The 23,057-nt window shown below is 35.4% G+C and overlaps 1 protein-coding gene across 5 annotated transcripts in view; it reads left to right on the forward strand.

Moving 5' to 3' along the window:
* Positions 1–23,057, forward strand: part of ADAMTS12 (ADAM metallopeptidase with thrombospondin type 1 motif 12) — a 534,583-nt gene that overhangs the window by 402,244 nt on the left and 109,282 nt on the right. For all 5 annotated transcript variants that reach the window (XM_074208421.1, XM_074208422.1, XM_074208424.1 and 2 more), the window contains 2 exons: positions 5,690–5,810; positions 21,865–22,109. In XM_074208421.1, coding sequence (XP_074064522.1) covers positions 5,690–5,810; positions 21,865–22,109 — 366 coding nt within the window. The remainder of the gene's footprint in view (positions 1–5,689; positions 5,811–21,864; positions 22,110–23,057) is intronic.

The following is a 23,057-nucleotide window of genomic DNA, read 5'->3' on the forward strand; positions in this document are numbered from 1 at the left end:
GTCTCCTTAACAAGCAGATGATTGCCTTTAATTAAAGCCCCTCCTTGATGGGGCCTGAAAACACAAGAGAAGATGGGTATCAAACAAAAATAAATGTACTGACTGGGACTTTGCAGAAAGCTAACTTTCTCTCCACATCAATAGTTTTATTTCACGATATACATTATCTCATTTGATCCTCATCATAACTCTGTGAGATAATTGATGAGTATATCATTCCAATATTGCTCAAGAAATGGAGCCTGAGGAAAGTTCAGTGACCATCAGAAAGTCACACAGTTAGTGAATATCTGAGGCAAGACTTGAAATTAGGCTTTATTGACCCCAGGACTGGGGCTATACCTATTATGCTACAATTGGGGTAAAAAAAGAGTGAACAATAGGACCAATTACTCTTCTGTAACTATACAGAGGACTACTTTTACTCTTTTCTTTTCTAAGTAGCTCCTTTCTTAAAGATATGCAACCTTCACAGAGCAGACTAGAGCCTGGAAAGGAAGTCGATTTCCTATTTTTTGCAGAGGAAATTTTTTAAACAAGTTCAGTCTTCCAGTATTGAAACTGAATTAGATTTGTATATCCCCAGAAGGGGGAGTTGTAGTTAGTTTAAATCAATTAAGCCAAGAAAACTAAATGATTTACACTCTAGGTTTTGCTATCTGTTAATAAGCAATGCTCATGGATGAAGTGGTGATCTCATTTCAACTAAAGTACTGTGCTCCATCTTGTCTTAAGTGGGGGCTTCGTTAATACAATATCTGGCACATAGTAGATACCTAAAAATGTTGATTGACTTGACTAGGCTCTTCTTTGAGATTATAAATAATGAAATAGTCATATCCTCACAATATATATTTGTAAAAGCTATCAGTAGAAAAATATATATATATGTAAATATGCAGAGATATATATAGTATAATTATATTCAAAATACATACAAGGTAATTTCCAGTGTGGTAAGTGTCATCTAATCAGTCTCTTGATCTGATTATAAGAGAGAGTCTTGCCCTTTTGGAGACATTTATCTGAACATAAGATTCAATAATGATAACATAAAGCCCCCCTCCCTTGTTTTTTTTCCCTTCCATATAAAAGGTATTTTAAAGTTTTCGAAGTTTTCTGCTTACAACAATCCTATGTCATATTTATAATGAAAATAGATCACTCATTATATAGGAAGATAGTTTAATATAGTGAAAAGGACACTTTTGGAGTGTCAGAGGACCAAAGTTCAAATTCCATCTAGCCATATTATCTGGGCTAGTCCCTGAACCTCTTGGACCTTAGTTTCTTTCTGTGTTCAAGTTGAATAGTAGATAATCTCTGAAGCTCCTTTTGTAGTTCTAAATCTGTTGTCCTAGATGAGGAAACTGAGTCTCAGAGGGTGAATTAAAACTGCAGTTGTGGATTTATAGCCAGAAGGGACTTTGGATGTTCCCTGGGTCAGTTCCCTCATTTTCTAGATAAGTAGACTGAGGTTCATATAAAAGAAGTGACTTGCCCATGTACACATAGATAGTATGTGACTTACTGGGGTCCCAGTTCCTTTACCTCTAAAGACAACAGCCTAACCTCTGTATCAGAAGATCAGAGTCAAGAATCCAATTTAGGCCTCATGACTCTATATTCAATTTCACTTTCAAGTCTAATACATTTTAGCAGTATTTTTAAAAAGTATGCCACCTGATTAACTTGTTTTCATTTGTTTGGGGCACAATGGAAGGGAGGAAAAATTGGATGAGATATGAGTCAAAAAATATTATATTTTCTCCCTTGGTATCTATTATCACAGCCTCTAGTTATTTTTTCCCCCATAACAAATGTGACCATCCACTCAAAGGGGCCCTTTTAAATTCTAGAAAGTCATAGATAGAAGGAACATTAGATATCACTTTCCAGATAAGGGAACTGAGGCCAGGTTAGAGAAAGTGACTTATTCCATAACCAGGTCTTAAACCTAGGTCTTCTGATGATAGCCCTAGAGATCTTCTTACTATAGGTTGTTATTTTTCTTGTTTTAACTTTTCTTTGTTCTTAAAATATTTAATCTTCCCTGGCTCTGGATACAGTATGAAAAAAAAATACTTAAAAATGATTCAGAAGCCTTCTTGTGCTGGGTTTCCCTGACTTATTCTAAATTCATGAATGAATGAAGGAATGTGATTTTTAAAGGTCAGCTTATTATGGTATGCAATCTTGGCATGATCATATCACTTTTAAATGTTTGACATTTTATTCACTCCCATTGAATTGCCACATCTGGACAATTTCTTTTCCTCCATTTTTGATGAACAGGATAATTATCTCTTCATTTGGTGATTGCAAGTATCTCTTGTAATCATTCACATTGCAGTGTTTTGCAGGGATATATCTCAGTAGATTATTAGGGCCATTGCCATTTATTTTCTCCAATCCTAGCCATAAGTAACCCCCTACTACTATCATTTATTTACTTACATATTTATGCCTCTTATCTTTTTCTGGAACTGCGTCATTGAGAAATTCTTCCCTTACAAGGTGTATGGATGAAAGTCAGTCATGTCATGAACCTAAAGCTTAGAGCTTCTGAGCTCCATTGATCTGTCAGAGGTAGATCATAGACAATACTCCATTTAGAAGCTGGGTCACTAGTGATTCCTGATAGTGTAGAAGTAATGGTTTTGTCACTATTGTTGAACAGTCCTCCTTGGGGACAGGGGTATAGGAAGATGATTTTTAAAATAAATAGCATATATTACATAGACAGGAAATAAAATGCCACAACCATGGTAATATCTGGCAACAGTCATTCTAAAACCACTCTATCAATGATCTTTTCCCCCAAAAAACAATTAAGAGCTCAGAAAATGCTCCATTCAGAAGACAGAAAGAACTGATGTAAAGTGAAATAAGGAAGACCATAAACATAATCACTAAAGCAATATAGAGGGAAACAGTATCAACAGCAACAATAAGACCTGAAACTGAATGTTGTGTAATTTTAAGTGTAGCACTCAGGAACAAAGAAGAAAAGACATCTTTCTTTCTTCTTAGAGGAAGTGAAGGACTATAGGTTCAGAACATTATTATACGTTGCTTGGTTTTGCTGAATTATTTTTTCTTTATCTTTTTTCCTTCTTTATTCTTTGTTACAAAGAATGGCTCTCTGTAGAGGTTAAGAGGAACTATAAGACAAAAAAAATAAAAATTTTTTGAGGAAAAAGTACCCCAACCATACAAAGCAAATGGTAATGAAAACAATTCATGTTTGTATAATGCCCTAAACATATTATCTCACTTGATCCCCACAGTATGTCACTTGAGTGCTATTATCTTTATTCCCATTTATTCCCATTCTGAGGCTCAGAGACATGAAGTGATTTGCCTATAATTAGCTAGGAAACGTCAGAGGCAGGTCTTCCTGCAAGCAAGGTCAACCCCTTTATTCACCGTGCCATAATATTTCTAGCCAACTCTCCATTCCTATGGTGATGTTTGGCATCCAGACCAATATTCAAACTTAAAACCTACAAATGTCAACGCTGAGGTTACTTCCCACTATCCTTAAATAGACCTGGTGAGTCATTTATATATAAAACTGCATTCCCTCCTGGATTAAAGAATTCGGATCCTCAGCATTTTCAGTATCTGAAAAAGATTAGCATATAGACCTCTTGAGGAAAGGTATGAGTGTGACATCAGAAGTAAAATGAGTTTGCTATTCTAATATCTTAAGAAAGTGACAAAAATGCATTTGCATTTAAAACATCATAATCATCAAAATATAATCTGCTGCCAGAAGTTCATTTAGCATGATGTCTATCAGAAAAGAACAATATACACTTAAATACAGAATAATTGATACACAAAGTTACCATGTTAAAATGTTTCTATTGTGAAAGTTAGCATATATAATGTATGTGTGGAATACATTATGTGTGTGTATATGTATATATATACACACACATGCATTTTAAGCTCACATAAGGAAGTATCATTCATTTTTTATCATCACTATTCTTTTCATAAAATTTGCCCTGATTCTCTTTTTCTTGCTTAGTTTTCCTACAGAGCTAGTTTCGCACCCTGACTATTAAAGATCTACTTATAGGTCATACTCATAATTGACATCTGGTCAGATTTGGGAGGTGTGGTGTTGAAGGAAAAGTGAAACCCCTCCTGAGGATCACTAAAGAGGGGATATTTGAAGCTTCTTGAGGGCAGAAATTGCTTAGTCTTTTAATACCCAGCTCCTATTAATTAACATGTAATTAATGTTTGATAATTGAGACAAAGAAAATCCATTATGTGTATTATTTGTAATAGTATGGAAAAACATTCTCCAATGTTATTATTTGGTTCTTTGATTATATGGAAGGTTGCAGGAGGCAGGAGATCTAAGAAAGCCATCTGGGGCAACCACAGGCAGCACTGTGTAGTGGAAAAATCTAATGGGTGCTTTCAGACTGAGCTTACTATATTACCTTAGGCAAATCACCCTACCTCTGTGAGCTTCATTTTCCTCATCTCCAAAATGAGGAGGGTAGACTGGATGATTTCTGAGGTCTCTTTCAGGGTGAATACCTTCAGCCCATTTATGATCTCTCCCAATAGAATATGCTTTTGAAACAATTTCTCCAAAAACATAGTAATTTATGAAGAAGCAGACAGTCAATAATTTTTACTTAGATGGTTATTCTACCAGTGTTTATTAAGCACTTACAAGATACCAGACACTACACTAGGAACTGAAAATCTAAAAAATAAACATCTATGGCAATGTATTTATATTCTAATGGAGGAGACAATGATATCTATTGTAACTATCCATCACTTCTATCTCACTTTATATAGGTGTGTGTACACACACACACACACACACACACACACACACACACACACACACATATATATATATATATATATATATATACACGTGTATATGTTTGTGTATTTATGGGGAGGGGGCATCTAAGGGGCACAGTGGATAGAACACTGGGTCTAGACTCAGGAAAATTCATCTCTGTGAGTTCAAATTTGCCCTCAGAAACTTATTACATATATGATCCTAGGCAAATCACTTAATCCTGTTTACCTCAGCTTCCTTACTTGTAAAATGAGATGGAGCAGGAAATGGAAAAGCACTCTAGTATCTCTGCTGACAACTTCCTCCATGCTAAAAACAAAAGGATTATAAAAATTTAGACACTACTGAAATAACCAAATAACAATAACAACAAAAAGCATAAATATAAAGTGAAAAGTACAAATTTATACAAATAGTTAAATACAGGGTGGTTTGAGAGGGAGGACAGCAGCTGGGGAATAGAAAAAACTTCCTACAGAAGATGGAGTTTGGTCTTATAGAAAAAGAAATGACCATGACTTTGATGACCCTGGAAGGAACCAAGATGCACACATCCAGGAGTCTTGGCTACTTGAATTTTAACTACTGGTTCTTTGCTTAGGGTTTCCAGCCATGTCATGGAAGGTCGCTGCTGGCATGGAAAAGGGCAGCCTAGCTAGCATGCCATGTGGACTGGTCTTTATTGACTCCCAAACTGACTGGCTGATCCCTTGATGAGTGCAGGTGCCATCTGGTTCTCTTGCTACCATTATGTGTAACTCCCAAATGTCATAAAGCAGTGGAAGTCTGGGTACAGTTCCTAATGGATGACTCACTTAAATTGGAGGCTTTCTTTTCCTTCAGATGGTTGGCTGTGACTATGAAATTGATTCCAATGCCACTGAAGATCGCTGTGGTGTATGCCTCGGAGATGGTTCCGCCTGCCACACTGTGAAGAAGGTGTTCAAACAGAAGGAAGGATTTGGTAAGAGAGAGGGACGCACACACACACACACACAGAGAGAGAGAGAGAGAGAGAGAGAGAGAGAGAGAAAGAGAGAGGTATTTTCCCCAACATAATCTGATTTATTAAGAATATTAACTAAGAGATTTATTTATTTTCAATAGAATGTAATAAGGACTCAGGGCTCAGATTAGGTGAAAGGTTTGCTATTTGAAATACTGCTAAAAGGATCATGTTGAAATGGAAGATATACAAGTAGCTCTGTACTCTTATGAACAGTTCCTTTTCTTTCCCCAAAGTGCCTCTGCTTTTATTTACTTGGTTCTCCACCATTCTGATTCTTAGTCTGATCCATTGGTCATCTGTGAAACAAGGGAATTGGACTACATTTCTATTGTCACTTCCATTTCTAGGGTTTTATAATTCTATGATTGCTCTCAATCCATCCTTGCTTACCTTTGTCTGTCTTTCCCTATAACCCCTTTTCATTGGCTTGCTTTAACTAAGCTGTCCTTTGGAAAGGCAGCATCTCTAAATCTATGATGTTAGGTTTCTTAGAACTATATCTACAATGGATAACTCTTGGGTTCCAAAAGAAAAAATATATTATTATATATTATATGATATGTCACTCCAAATCAGATTTCTCCATAGATAAATGGTCAAATTGCTACCTTAGTTTTGAGATTAATTCTACATTCTTTGAAGAGTGGATAAATTTAACCTAGGAATGAGTGAAACTGATTGGAGTAACTGTCAGGATAAAAATTGTAGGATAGGTAAAGAGGGAGACTGAGAGGGAGGAGGAGGAGGAGGGAGAGGGCGTGCGAGAGAGAGAGAGAGAGAGAGAGAGAGAGAGAGAGAGAGAGAGAATGTATGTGTGTGTGTATATGTAAGAGATCATTGCATTACTTTATGGATCATTTATTCCAACCCTTACTATTTAAAGATGAGAAAACTACTAGTTAGTAGAAGAATTGAAATTTGGATTCAGATCCTCCTTACCCCAAATTCAGCCCTTTTCTCAGGATACCTCTCTGCCTCTTATTGTTGGACTATGGGAAGTCTTTACACTGTGCACTCTCAAAAAGACAGTCCCAAGTGTAATGGGGAAGTGGTTTTCTAGTCCCTGCTCTGCCATTAATTTCTTAATTAAATAAGTCTCTCTTTGGACTTTGGTTTCCTCATCTATTAAATGAGCTAGGAAGTAGTGGTCTCTAAGGTTCCTACATATCATGAAATTTAGTTAAATTCCATATAATTCAAAGCAGCTTCACTCTTTAGTAAGTCAGATGACCTGTGCTCTTTAATTTTTGTTTTGAAAAAAATATTTTGAATTTGATTAAATTCTCTTTCCATGTTTTCTGATCCTTAAGTAGGATGAAATGTGATTATTTTATTATAGAATGATCATTGGACCCTTGAAGAATGTCTGTTGAGAGAGTTGTTATTTGAATTACTTCACTGACAAATTCAACAGAACCTTTAAATTAGTTAAGAGTGTGGTAACCCAGCATACTTTAAGTATTTCATGACGATTTAAATGTCTTTCAGTCCTTTCAAACAGCTTCCATTGTGCAATTATTTTCCATTTTTTCATTATGAATATAATTAAATGAATTACAAAAAGTAGGTTGGGGGCTTCAGAAACAATTAACCTCTGTTTTCTTTCCTCCCCTCTCTGGGATTAAGATTTTTTTTTCATAATTGAGACAATCAGGCACAGTGTAGATAGAGAACTGTCCTAAGGAAGGCCAGAATTGTTTCCTTCCTCTTATATCCTGAGGATGGGATAAGACTTCTCAGTACCACAGGGACCTCTCTAAAAACTATACTTAACAGGACAATTTCCAATCTGAATTGAAAGAGAGTCTTCTTACTGAGCTTCCCTATATATAAAATCCCTATGGATAAAATCCCTCCTACCATTAGAGATAAAAACTTTAAAAATGAGATTAACAGTCTTAGAAGCCATCATCTTCAACCCAGCAAACTCTTAGGAAATGGGATGCACAAGTGTCTGACTCAAGGTTTCTATCAGCCTTTGACTTTTGCATAAGGATCTTTAATCTCTCTGGCTCCTTGCCCCTTCCTGGATTGATGGATCATGGTCAAAGCTTTTGACCTTTGTATCTCCTTTTCAGTATTTCAAATTTCCATCTAGAATATTCCAGCCAGCTTTTTCATTTCACTGAGTCATGAGTACTTTAAGAAGCTATTTCTGCTCTTGTTCATGTTGGCAGTCTTGCCCAAATGAGTATAGTAATACACTGAAATATTTTTATAAAGTAACTTGGAAATGGAGTACATATCACCTTGAGCTCAAAATCCTGCATTCTGGTTGACAACATTGATTACACTGCCATATTGTCTCTTCCTCATAAGCTGAGCAAATATAGCATTAAAATATTGGATGTTACTATAGAAGCCATGTACTACTACCAACTTAGTCTATATAGAAATATGAGAACATATTGGAACATATGAGGGAGAAAGCAATTTTTTTCTCTTGCAAAATAATGGAACTTTCCTTAAACAGAGAGTTTTTTTCCTTACTTCACTGGTACCAAAATTTCAATTGACTATGAAGGAAAATTTCCTCTCAAGTCCTGAGGGCACTGAGGTTCTATCCTGCAGAAATGGGTTCTTAGCTACTGTTTTAGCTTGTTAACTTGCTTTCTCTCCATGTATTTATTATCTTATTTTTCCATAGAACTATAATGTCTATGACAGAAGAGATTGTTTCTTATGTATTCCTTGCCTTATATTACAACTTATATTTAGAGGTGGTGCAGTAAACAGTATGTTTTTACCTGCTCTCAAGAAGACCTGGATTCAAATCCTGTCTTATACTAATTGAGGTTGTGTGAATCTGGACCAAAACATTATCCTTTCTGGGTCTCAGTTTTCTTACCTGTATAATGAGGATAATAATGGCATCTGCCTCAAAAGGTTGTGTTATCAAGTGAAATTGTATACACATATATGCATATATGGAGGAAGTGATGCCATGACAAGCGCATGAATTGAAGTGGGGAGGCGGGTGCCTTGCTAAGTCACCAATCTCACTCTCCTCCAAGACCATCTGGGTACACACATTTACATGGATACAGTGTTTTGCAAACCTTATAGCACTATATGTAATATATAAAATATTATTCTTTCTATTATATCCCTAAAATATATAGTACAATGCAGATCACTGAAACATTGAAGGAAGAAGGATCCTTCTATCTTGGAATCCACAAGCCTTTTTCTTCAGTGTCACTTTGACTTTCTGAAAACTGCAGAACATCCCTACACCACAATCTCCTACACCTGCAATTTCCTTCCTTTACACCTTAACTCCTTAGTGAACCACACTGTCCTCTTGAGTCTCCAGCCCCCTTATCTTATTGCAAAACTTACTCTGCCAATTCCAGCCTTGGTTTTCTCCTATCATCCACTGCCTTTTCTCATATTCATGTATTGTTGGGTGAATAGAGCTGGAGAAAATCATGAAACTGTGTTAAATGGATCCACAAAAAATTTGTTATATGATCTCAAGCAAGGCAATCCTTTTGTACTTCCCTGACTCACTATCTCATTCACCACACAGGCTTTTTCCAAGCCTTTCCATTCTTCTTCAAACTTCTCAGTTTCCCCTCCTAACCCCATTTTCATCTGATAACCTGACCTCACATTTTACTGGGAGAAAATGAGGTCATTACTAGGTCAGATTATTCACTTTCTTTATTAGTTAAATAATTTTCATATTTTCAATTTTCTTAATTTTCCCTTCAATTTTCAGAATTTCTAATTTGATATTTAACTGAGAATTTTTAATTAGATCTTTTCTAGCTTTTTAGATGAATGATCAATTAATTGATTTCCTTCTCTGTTTTATTATTCATATAAACATTTAGAGATATAGAATTTCCCCTAATAACTGTTTTAACTGCATCCCACAAGTTTTTATATTTCCTTATTTTCATTGAACTGGATAAAATTCTTTATTTCTATGATTTGTTGTTTGATTCACTCATTCTTTAAAATTAGGTTATTTAGTTTCCAATTAATTTTTAATCTAACTTTTCATGACCTCTATTACATATAATTTTATTACATCATGATTAGAAAAGGATGCATTTAATATTTCTGCCTAGCTACATTTGATCGTGAGGTTTTTATGCCATAATATGTAGTCAGTTTTTGTGTAGGTGACATATACGACCAAGAAGAATGTATATTCCTTCCTATCCCAATTCAGTTTTCTTCAAAGGTCTATCATATTTAACATTTCTAAAATTCGGTTCATCATCTCAACTTCCTTCTTGTTTATTTTGTGGTTAGGTTTATCTAATTTACAGAGGGAATCTAGTCCTGCTGTCTGTGATTTCCTGTAACTTATTTAGCTTCTCCTCTAAGAATTTGCATGCTATACCACTTGGTGTATATATGTTTACTATTGACATTACTTCATTGCCTATGAATACCTCTTAGAAAAATGTCATTTCCTTCCTTATCCCTTTTAATTAAATTTTTTTTCTGCTTTTGCCTTGTCTAAGATCAGGATTGCTACCCCTGCCTTTTTTTTAACCTTAGCTGAAGTATAATATATTCTGCTCCAGCCTTTTACCTTTACTCTGTGCTTATCTCTCTGCTTCAAATATATTTTTAATAAACAAAACATATTTTAGGATTCTTGTTTTTAATCTATTCTGCTATCTGCTTCTGTCTTATGGGAGAGTTCATTCCCTTCATAATCACAGTTATGATTATTTTGTATTCCTATTATATAGCATGTTTGTACATAGTAGTATCACGTTGTCCTCCCTTAGACTATGAGAAAAAATTCCTTTTTTATGTTTCTTTATTTGTATCCCCAGCATTCACAGTACTTCCTATCACATGGTGGGTATTTAATAAATGTTTGCTGTCTGACCAGTTCAATACATTCCCCAGATTTTATAGAGGAGGAACCTGAGTTCTAAGAGATGAAGTAACTTTCTTAAGATGACAGGGAATAAATAACAGACCAGGGCTTTGTGCTCAGTTCCTCTATATAAATTGAATTTAGCAAGTTTCAATAAGAAAGCTTCAAGAAAGTGATCAAGTTTTGATTAAGAGTAAGAGTGAAGATAAATTGATAACTACATGACATTTTATTGTTTCTTTGGTGACCTGAGTCAGATTTTTAAAAAATCTTTTGTATCTTTCCTTTGACTAGCTAGAAAACCATTGTTGTCTTTCAGCATGAGCAATTCTAAGCAGCTACAGGAATTTCATAAGCCTTATCAAAAAAATTAGATATTGTTCATCCTTCTCCATTTAGGTTGTCAGTTATTCTTCTGGTCTTCCCCCTTCAGAGCTATGTTTTATTTTGTTTTGTTTTTATCTGTGTTCTATGGTGAGTGGTGGGAATCATGTCTAAAGGATGCCAATCATTAGAGTGACTTGAATAAAAAGGATGCTCCATTGACCTTTAAAGGATTTGGAGTTGGATTATGGTTTAACATGGTATATTATCAGGCAGTGTCTTTGTCAATCCAGTATTTGAATGTTAGGAAGTGGTATTATTTTGTTTTAGTGATTATATATCAAACACCCAAGAGAACTGTGTTGCTAAACTGGCTGACTCATCATGGCCATGGAGAGATGGTCTTTCTAGCTTTATTTTTTAAATGAAAACTCAGCAGTCAGTTAAAGCAGCCAGAAACCAATTAACTTGTTTGCCAAGTACAGAAAAGCACTCCCCCTCTTCAAAGCAAGGAAAGCTTTTGGAAAATGTAATAATAAAAGCTCAATTCTAACCAGATATCAAAACCATACCTACTCTCCCTTTCTAAATCTTCCCAAATTCACCTTTATGCTCCAGACAAATGTGATTATTTATTTCCTTGACTTTGTTGTCTTTGTGTTTTTCCTGTCCTCTTCCTCTTAAATGCCCTCTCTCTGCTCTTCCTATCTGATTCCTATCCATCAAAGACTGATCTCTAATGCCATTCTTTCTTGAAAGCCAGCCTCGTCCCAAAAGTCATTCTTCCTTCTTTCCCCTAAATAGCACTATGTACCTCTTCCACCACATATAAAAAACTTTATTTTCTACTAAACTATAATGTCCACAAGGACAAGTATCATCTTCTTACTGTTCACCACAATATTTTGCATACAGGAAATGCTCTGTGTATGTTTTTGATAGTCCAATTGACCCCTCAGAACATTTCTTCATATGGGAAATGTGAATAATAATTGTACCACCTACTTCCCAGGATCATCACAAGGGAATCACTTTGTAAATCATAAGTCAATTGACGAGCCTTTATTAAGTGCTTCCTTTATGCCAGATATGATAGGAACTAGAGATGCAAAGATAGAAATGAAAGTCTGGACCTCAAGGATCATATACTCTATCTGGGGAGATAATTCTTATATGTAAAATATGAAGAGAATAAATAAAAGGTAATTCATGTCACACAACTAGGTGGTACAGTGGATAGAGTGCCACATCTGCAGTCAGGAAGATTCATTTTCCTGAGTTCAAATCTAGCCCTAGGCATTTACAAGCTGTGTAATACTGGGCATATCACTTAACCTTGTTTGCTTCAGTTTCCTTATTTGCAAAATGAACTTGAAAATGAAATGGCAAACCATTCTAGTATCTGGCCAGATAGATTGGAGTCAGCTTGAAAAGAGCTTTAAATATTAAACAGGCACTTGTGAATGACCCTAGAGTCTGTAAGGAACCCCTGAGGGACTTTGTCTAGAAATGTCTGCAAGACAGATTGGGGGGGGAGATGCCTGGGGCAGGGAAAAACAATTAGGAGTTAATTTTAATAATGCAAGGAAAGGTGATGAGAGCCTGAACTGGGATGAACGACAGTTTGAGGGAAGAAGGGAAGACAGATGAGAGAGAGGCCATGGAATTAGAACTGACTGGACTTAAAATTTTACTGGACTTATATAAGGATTGTTATTTATTTAGGAAGTTATGTAAATGTAGATGAATATGATTGTGTTGAACTTATTAAACTCAATCAACCAGATTAAAGAATAATTCCTCAAATTACTCAAAAAAGGTCATGGTCAACAAAGGCCTATGCTGGGAAAAGTGGCAACAGATAGCTCAGAGCCATAATTGACATTTTTTTGTCCCTGAAGGAAGGAGCATGAGCCACACATGTGGCACAAGATTACCCTCAGTGGGAGTATGTTTGTGTGGGTTTACATTGTCCTATGAGCAAATAGGGACTTTAGGATATCATGAGGCCGCTGCTGGGAATATTGCCCTCATTCCTCCACAAGAAATGGAACATTTGAAAATATCTTATTGCAATAATTACTCTTTACAATTAGGTATTAATTTATATTTGGTATGTGAGAAGCCTAATTACTGGTGGGTATGAGGAGAATGATGATACTTACAGCAATGTCCTATAGGAATGGATATTAAAGTAGGGTTTGAATCTAACTGCTACAAAATCCCCAGAGTATCATTTTAAAACCAAAAATGTGTCTAGAGGTTACTTATTCCATCACCCTCATTTTATGGAGGAGAAAACTGAGTTTCAGAAAATTAAAGTGTCAATGTTACTCTTGTCTAGAATCACATAATAGTGGCTGAGAAGAGTTTTGAAATAAGTTCTTCCTGACCTCACTTCCAGTGTTCCATCTACTCTGGTACCTAAGATGAAAAGTGGGAGAGGGGTTAATTATATAAATCAATCAAATCATCCCACCCTACTTAAAATAAGTGATAATATGCCTTGATACACTAAAGAGATGAGAAAAAGTCTCAGTCATTCAATCAAATGCTTTGCATTAAGTGTGGAAATGAAGTCCACATCACTTAGGATACTCTGTGGTTTATCCATAAAATGGAAGCCCTGTTCAAAACCCCAAAGATTCAGGTATCTAACAGAGATCTGAATTTCAGAGAAGGGAAAGTGCAATGAAAGCATTCCCTTAACACCTCTGAGAAAGTCAGTTGGGGATGGAGAAGAGGGAAACATTTCTGCTTTGGTCTTCCACTACTACCTTTTCTGGGGGGGAAACTTTGCAAAGGGTCTTGTAAGAATCCAGAGACCTTTGGATTTCCCCACTTCCTATAATAATGTTCATAATGTTATCCAACTGGGCAGCGTGGCTAGCATCAGCGTCTATACCGATAGCCAAGACCAGAAGACTAGACACTATTTCACAAAAGGGGGGGCATTTAGAAGGACCTGGATTTAAAAATGACTTAAAGGACCAAATTGCATCAGTTGACAGTACATTTACACTTAGTTGGGACATTAATGCACTACTGGTAGAGTTGTGAAGTAGTGCAACCATTCAGTAGAACAATTTGGAACAACCTCCAAAAGGCCATAAAACCATGCATAAACTTTGAATCCAACAATACCACTATTAGATCTATATCCCCAGGAGATAAAATGAAAAAGAAAAAGGACTCATTTGCACAAAAATGATGTGTCTGGTGACAAAGAACTGGAAATTGAGGTGATAAATGGCTAAACAAGTTGTTAGTGTATGATTGTGCTATAAGAAATTATGAGCAGGATGGTATCAGAAAAAACCTGGAAAGACATGAACTGATGCAAAGTAAAATAAGCAGAACCAGGAGAACATCATACAATAGCAATATTGTAAACAACTGAGAAAGACAATTGCAGAGGACCCATGATGAAAAATACTATCTACCTCCAGAGAAAGAACTGATAACTCAAGAATACAGTAATTATTTCAGGTTTTTGTCTTTGTATGTGCTTTCTTTTGCAGCATAGCTAATATATAAATAAGTTTCCCATAACTTCACATGTTGATATTACTTGCCTTCTCAAGAGGTAGGGGAAAGATAAAAGGGAGAGAGAGAATTTAAAATTCAAAATAAAAAAATAGTTTTAATTTTTACATATAATTGGGAAATATTTAACAAAATAAAAATATATTACAGATTAAAATGGTTAAATTGTTATTAGTTACAGTAGTGAGAATTTTGCATATGGTGAATCAAAATGACTTTTTCAGTATTACCATTCAGAAATGCTACATGTGGCATACTTGGAATTTAATCAGGAAAGAAAAAGTCTTATTGAATCTTTACAAGAGATAGTAAATTTTCCCTAAAAAAACCCCAAACAATTTAATATCATGCCTATTTATTATAACTATAGTGCTGACTATTCTGAAATCCTATTTCTGGCAGGTGTCTAACCTATAATTAATAGTATAATGCTCAGCAAGACCAGAGATAGTAGCAAGTTTCAAGGCCTTGTATCCAGAGGTAGAGAGAGTGGAAGACTCTCTCAAGAAAGCTCCAGAATGACTGGAAATCCCTAGTGAGAACCTTGGAAGGTACCAGGAATGGTAACAACCAGAAGCAAAAATAACTAATCTATGCACAATAGTAGAAAGCACACTCAAGGCCCACAATGCTAGAACTTTGTCTTGAAATAGCAGTAGGGAGCCCTGAAGATCCAGTGCTCTGCAAAGGAACCTAATCCCAGGGGTTAGAAATCTATTCAGGAACCTAGGTGTCCCAGAGAGATAACAACAGAAGCAACCACCCCAGCCAAAAGCTTAACAGTGGGAAGAGCCTGCTCTTGTCATTAAGACTGGAAAGAGAACCAAGCAAAAGAGACAGACCACTTAAAAAAAAATCAATAGATCCAGAGATGTTCAAAAACCAAGAAGGAATGTGTGGCTCTTTAGAAACTGTAATCAATGATTTAAAGGAAAAATGTATTTCTCACAAGAATTACATGAATATGTAGAAAAAATGAATCAAGTGATTAAAAAATGAAAGATAAGCTCTAGAGGAAAGACTTGGAAAGTAAATAACTTTAAATAAAAAGTTGTAAGCCTTACCTAAGTAATTAACTCCTTGGAAATGAAAAGAGAACAAATTAAAATCAAGGACTCCATGAGATAATAAAAAATATTAGAATAAAATCCATAGATTGAAAAATAGTAGAAAAAAGCAACTGAAGTATATCCTGTTCAAAATAACTGGAAAACAAGTCAAGGGGAGATCATCTGAATCATCAAATTCCTTCAAAAACACAATTTCTAACATGACTTAGACACTGAATTTCAAGAAATCCTAAATTAAAACTTTCCTGATCTATCAGAACCACAGAAAAAATGAAAAATAGAAAGAATACATAGTCTACATTTCCCAAAAACACACAGAAATGAAAATTTCAGAAATGTTATAGCCAAAATAAAAAAAACTTCTGCAAAGAAAAATATATCAAGCAGTCAGAAAGAAAGAGTTCTAAAACCAAGAAACCATAGTCAGGATCACACAAAACCCAGCATACTATAAGGAAATATTTTGAAATGAAATATTTCAATAGGTAAAATATAATGGCTTAAAACCAATAATATCTTAGCCTGAAAAAGCTGAGTAAAGTCCTATAGGGAAAATGGAATTGAAATGGAATAGAGCACTTTAAAGTATTTCTGATTAAAAAAACCAAAACATTGTTGAGTAGAATAATTGAAATGCAAGTTCAAAAACATAAGAGAAACTTATAAAGGCAATTGTATTTGAGCAATTCAAAAGGTTTATGCAATGATGAAAGGCTAATATTCTAATAGGAAAAAATATGTGCCTTTAGAACTTTAATGTCTTCAAAAGCTTTTGAGGAAGTTAAATAAGAAAAACAGCAGGGGTGGCATATTTGTTCTGTTCTGAGGGTTTTAAGAGAAATAAAAGGGATGACAAAAAGGACTAGCATAGAAAGAAGGAAAAAAGTAGATGCAATTTGTAATTTCTCAAAGTTGGACTTTGTGAAATATTATTCAAACCTGGAAAAGAGTGAAAGAGAAAAAAAATTTGACAAAGTCTCACTCTATCTGAACTCTGTAAAGAGAAGTTGAACAACCACAGAGTTTGATGTAAAAATATAGCAAACTTAATAAGAAAATAATCAAGAATAGTAGTTAAGAGACAGGATAACACTCATATTGCCAAATAAAACAAGCATCCTGATCCTGAAAAGAAAATAAAAAGGAAAAAGAAAATCTAAGAACTGATACTAAAAGGGTGCTGATCAATTAGTGAATGGCATAATAAATTGTGGTATATGAATATAAATATAGTTATAAGATATGACAAGACTATTTCATAGACTCCTCAGAAGTAGGAGCTGATCCAGAGTCAAGTAAGAATGAGGAGAACACCACATATTATGACCATGGAATTGTTTTGAAAAAGAACCTTGAAACACTTAGGAACTTTTCTCAAGTCAAAGACCAGCCATCTCTCCAGGGTACCTATGATGGAGCATGTTCTCTGCTTCTTGTCAGAAAGGTGATGGATCCAAGGTCTGGGAGAAAACCTCATTTCTGAATTTGTTTTGCTTGACTGTGTTCTTTCCAAGGTAACTTTCACATCCAATTGGGAGTGAAGGTAGGGGAGGGGAGAGTGATGCAAAAAGAAAAAAATATGCTAGCCATACATCTTGCCTTTATGATATCTTCAAAAGAATTTAATCACTCCATCTGTAAAAACTCAAAACTGATATCTTATTGTCTGATCTTGCTGTCTCTTATACTTTATGTTTCTTCCTTAAACATATGATTTCTCTCTCATCACATTCAATTTGGATCAATGTATACCATGGAAACAATGTAAAGACTGGCAAATTGCCTTCTGTAGGGGGTGAGGAGAGGGAAGTAAGATTGGGTGAAAAATTGTAAAACTCAAAATAAATAAAATCTTTAGGTACAAAAAAGAAACACTATAAAAACTCACAAAGGGGCACAGAAGGCAGTTCAAGAGGGATCATAGACCAGCAATAGAGCTTTAGAAATAATTTATTATATACTTTCAGTCAAGAGCCAGAGGTAGGGAATAGAGTCAGTTTTAAATACAATCTTTTTGTATTTTACTTTATATATGAAAATGCTCATTTGTTAAATTCAAAATAATTTATAAAGGAGGTTATTATACTGATGAAATAAATTAGAATTCAATATAAAGTCAAAATAATAGGAAGTCATGTCTGATGAAGCACAACTAATTGGAATTTGAATATCCCCCCCCCCCCCCCCCCCCCGCATTAGCCAAGAGACTGTCAGAAGGATTCCATAAACCCTTGTTTCTTACTCTGACAAATAGTAATTGGACTTGAATCTACCTTGAGGGATTAAATGAGAAAATCTATAAGTGGTTTATCTCCTCAGACAAAAGGACTTTCTTCACATAAATTGACATTCCAATGAATTCTTCATTATGATTCAAGGGTCACTATCTACTGGGTAGATGTTTTCTCCCTCCTCTCCTGCTGTTGTCCCTCCTTTGACTTTTTGTTAACATCACTAGAGGATGAGCAGGGAAGAGGAAATGATATTCAAATCCTAGGCTTCTTTGATTACCTAAGTTTCCCTGAGTGAGAATGAGAGAGAAGTAAAAATGGAGAGAGAATTTTCTATCTGTGGGTTTTATTTTATATCATTAGCATAGCTCCTCTGGGATTTTGTTAAGATCTGAATGATGAAAATCTCAAACTGTTAAGAAGTTTCTCTACCCAAGTATTGTCTTCTTCAAGCTATTAAAGCCTTCTTTCCTTCCTCTCAGCATCTTTATCACTACTTCTAGATGTTCTTGTTCTTACTAGGTTTCCTTCTTAAAATGTAAGATTAGACTACCAGTTTGGGCTGCTATATTGCAGTGTTACCTCATATTGACTTTACATAATCTTCCAAAAAATAATTATCCCATTTTCATATGACTTATTATCTACTCATGCCTCTCCCTTTCTGTATTTGTACTTTGTTTTTTGAACCCAAATATAGAATTTGGAATGGGGATTATACTTGTTCAGCCTACTCAGAGGAGCAAAGAGTAAAATTTATAAAGAAAAATATTTAGTCTAAATGACCTTTGTATGTGTTGAAGAGAGAGGATTCTTGGTTAGTCATAAATTGGACACTGAAATTATGTGAATTTTCCTTTTTTTTCTACTAAACTTCATTTTACTGACCCATGTGGGTATTTGGAGATCAAATTTCTTTTATTCAATATGCTAGCCATACATCTTGCCTTTATGATATCTTCAAAAGAATTTAATCACTCCATCTGTGCCATCATTTGAAGCATCAAAAGAATTTTTTTTAGGTTTTTGCAACACAAATGGGGTTAAGTGGATTGCCCAAGGCCACACAGCTAGGTAATTATTAAGTGTCTGAGGCCAGATTTGAACCCAGGTACTCCTGACTCCAAGGCCGGTGCCTTATCCACTACACCACCTAGCCGCCCCCTAAAAGACTTTTTTAAAGGCTGGATTTGGATTCAGAAGACCTACTTACTATGTGACTTGGAGAATGTCACTTAGCATCTCTGGGTCTCAAGTTCTTGCTGAAATAAATTTCTTCTGGGGTCTCTTCCAGCTCTAGATCTATAATCCTATGAGCTAAATAAGGCCAGAGACTGATCTCAGTGACATTTTATTAAGTACTTCTATCCAAGTGGGCATTGATCTTACCATTTTGGTGGTACTTAAGTTTTGAACTCGCCTATTATTTTGTAATCTTCTTTTATCCATCTGGAAAAATTGTATTATCCTCTACAGAAATAGGAATGTTCAAAAAATGGATTTGGAGGGAAATGCAAATGACTTGTTCTTTGAACACATTGAGTCTGGGATGTTTGTGGTATATCTACATGGGCGATATAGGGCTGGAGCTTAGGAGAGAGTGCCTGGGGCTGGATATATAGGTTGATAAATCCAGAGATGATAAAATAAGCCCGTAGGAGCTGATGAATTCATTAAGTGAAAAGGTAGAAAAGAGAAGCAAGGAAAGAGCCTTGGAAGTGCCAAAAGTAATGGGGTATGCTATAGATGATACAACAGCAATGAAAACTGAGGAGTAGGAGACAAAAGTAGTGAAAACACTTAGAAAATCTAGAAGAGAGTATCCACTCCAGCTAGTTGCTTTTACTTCTACTTGTTTTCATTCTGAGTCTATTTTTGGTCTTGCTCAGTAAATATATATATACAACCTTGTCTCAGGAGCCTTTGACACAGAGATCAAGCTTCATTATTTCTGATGGTGCTCTGTGCTTATCATACCTCATGCTGAGTTTTATACTTTCATACCCTATTGCCTACTCTGGATTCCTTGAACACTTTACTGGGATCCTAGCTCCTTTCTTCCCTGTCTCACAAGTCTGGTTTCCTAATCCCTGCTACCTGAACTCTTTAGTTCAAAATATCTGATCATCTTCAAGCTTTTTCTTCTCTCTCACAATTACTGAGTTCCTAGATCTTGATTGTTAAACCTTCCCAACTATTGTGCCTAAAGGTAGAACCTTTTCTTGCATAACCAAACTTCTGGTCATGGTCTTGGCCTCCTTTTATGCCCTGATTTATTCCCAGTACTAGGAAACAACAATAAGATGGAATTTGAAAAATGTTCTGTGATTTCAATCTCAAATGTTAGACCCTTAGACTAGAGGGCTGCTTTTGTCAGTAGCTAACTTCTGCTCTTATTGCAACAATTAAACAACCCCCCCACTTAAGACAAGATGGAGTACAGTACCTTACTTGAAATGAGATCACCACTTCATCCATGAACATTGCTTTTTTAACAGATAGCAAAACCTAGAGTGTAAATCATTTAGTTTTCTTGGCTTAATTGCTTTAATCTAACTACAACTCCCCCTTCTGGGGATATACAAATCTAATTCAGTTTCAATATTGGAAGACTGAACTTGTTTAAAAAATATCCTCTGCAAAAAATAGAAAATCAACTTCCTTTCCAGGCTCTAGTCTGCTCTGTGAAGGTTGCATCTCCTTAAGAAAGAAGCTACTGAGAAAAGAAAAGAGTAAAAGTAGTCCTCTGTACAGTTACAGAAGAGTAATTGGTCCTATTGTTCACTATTTTTTTAACCCCAATTGTAGCATAATAGGTATAGCCCCAGTCCTGGAGTCAATAAAGCCTAATTTCAAGTCTTGACTCAGATATTCACTGTGTGACTTTCTGATAGTCACTGAACTTTTCTCAGGCTCCATTTCTTGAGCAATATTGGAATGATATACTCATCAATTATCTCACAGAGCTGTGATGAGTATCAAATGAGATAATGTATATCAAGAAATAAGACTATTGATATGGAGAGAAGCAGGTTAGCTTTCTGCAAAGTCCTAGTCAATACATTTATTTTTGTTTGATACCCATCTTCTCTTGTGTTTTCAGACCCCATCAAGTAGGGGCTTTTATGAAAGGCAAGCATCTACTTGTTAAGGAGAACTCGGGCTCACTGAGATCATAAATTGTTCTTTTTCTGGAATCTTCTCATGTAAATCATTAGACCTTGGCCTTCATTGAGAATAGATTGGTTACATGCTACCAAGTAACAGTAATAATAACATAAAAGTAAGTCAGTGGTTCTGTTGCTTGGAGTTGATATTATAAGCCCTTTTTACTTAAAAATCTTTCATTAAGAGTGACAGAAATTGGAAACCAGAGGAATTTTGTCTAGACTCTGAAGCACACTTAAAAAGATTACATTAGCTTGAATACTCCATTGCACCTGATCAATTCTTCAAAAGGTTATATAAATGTCGGATGCGTACACATCCAACCCTATGAAAGCCCAAATAGCGGGTTCTTATTCTGGGGTTCCCCAAGCTCAGAGACAGACAGGTAAACACCCTACTTTACCATCACGTTAAGAACAAAACAAAGACTGTAGAGGAAAGGTTTTAACCTTTTATGCCATGGACTCCTAGGCACTGAGGTGAAACCTCTGAAACTCTTTTTAGAATGATTTTTAAATATTTGAAATAAAGTACAAAGCATTACATTTTTCAGCTAAGAAACTACTGATTTAAGAGATTGCATGACTTGCCTAAAGTAAGTGGAATAATAAGCATTTGAACCTAAATCTTCTGAGTCAGATTCAACTCTCTTTCCACTTCATACTTTTACATATGTAATTTTCTCTCACTCTGTTGTAAGCTCCACAAGAGCAGGGGGTTAGGTTTTATTAATGTTTGTATTTTCCAAATTGTATTGCATGTGGCAGACATTTAATAAACAGTTGTTGAATTTAATCTCTTCATCTGTCTTATCTCCTTAGGCTATGTTGATATTGGACTTATTCCAAAAGGAGCAAGAGACATTCGAGTCATAGAGATTGAAGAAGCTGGAAACTTCCTGGCTGTCAGAAGTGAAGACCCAGAAAAATATTATCTAAATGGTGGATTTATTATCCAGTGGAATGGAGACTACAAGCTGGCAGGGACCATCTTTCAGTATGACAGGAAAGGTGACTTAGAAAATCTGAGGGCAGCCGGCCCCACCAATGAGTCTGTATGGATCCAGGTAATATGCAGTCTCAATAGAAAGTGATGAACTCTAAATGAGATAGCAATTTTCAGATGTACTATTCAGAACAATGGGTTATGCACTTATTGATCACTAATCCAAGATTTTTTTAGGGCAACAAGTTATAAGTATTGCCATAGTATGTATATACATACACATATATACACACACATATAAATACACACATATATTTATAGAGAATATCTATATCTATCTATATAGATAGAAATGTGTATATGTGTGTGTGTGTGTGTGTGTGGCATTACAGAAGCTAAGGGAAAGAAAGACTAAAGATAGGAAATCACTGATCCCTAAGCAACCTAAACCACTATGAGAGGATGAAAAGAAAAGAGTGTTATAGAAGCATGAAAGATTACCTGGAGAATCTCACTCCTGAAAAACAGGCTGCCTTCCCAAAAGGAAGAGGGTTTAAGCAGTAAGGAAGGGTATAGGGGCAGGAGAATTTATTTGGGAGAATCATGCTCCTTCGGAGCAGACTATCCTCCCAAAGGAAGAGAACTGAACCAAAATATTTAACTACATAGATACATGACTAAAACAGAAAGAAATTTAAGGACATTAAATTTATTTTGTTTCATGGTTGACTTTTTTTTTGGAAAGCCCAAAATATTTATTTTAGCGCTTTAATTGTTCTATGATTTCTGTCTTTGCATGTGAATATTGAGTGAGGAGTCAGCCTGATGTTTTTGATAGAGAACTGGCCCCTATGTCAAGTAATCCTGAATTTGTGTCTCACTGTTGGCACATACTAGTTGTGTGTTCCTGGACAAATCACTTGACTTCTCAGCACCCCAGGCAACACTCTAAGATTTCCAGCATGCCCACCTACCTTGGTGAGGAAAGTCCTTACTGCACTCTTCTAATACTAATAAAATCACAGATCCAATGAAAAAGATTATCATGAATCAGCTTGAGATCACCCTT

The sequence above is a fragment of the Macrotis lagotis genome, chromosome X, assembly GCF_037893015.1.
Source record: "Macrotis lagotis isolate mMagLag1 chromosome X, bilby.v1.9.chrom.fasta, whole genome shotgun sequence".
Taxonomy (NCBI): Eukaryota; Metazoa; Chordata; class Mammalia; order Peramelemorphia; family Peramelidae; genus Macrotis; species Macrotis lagotis.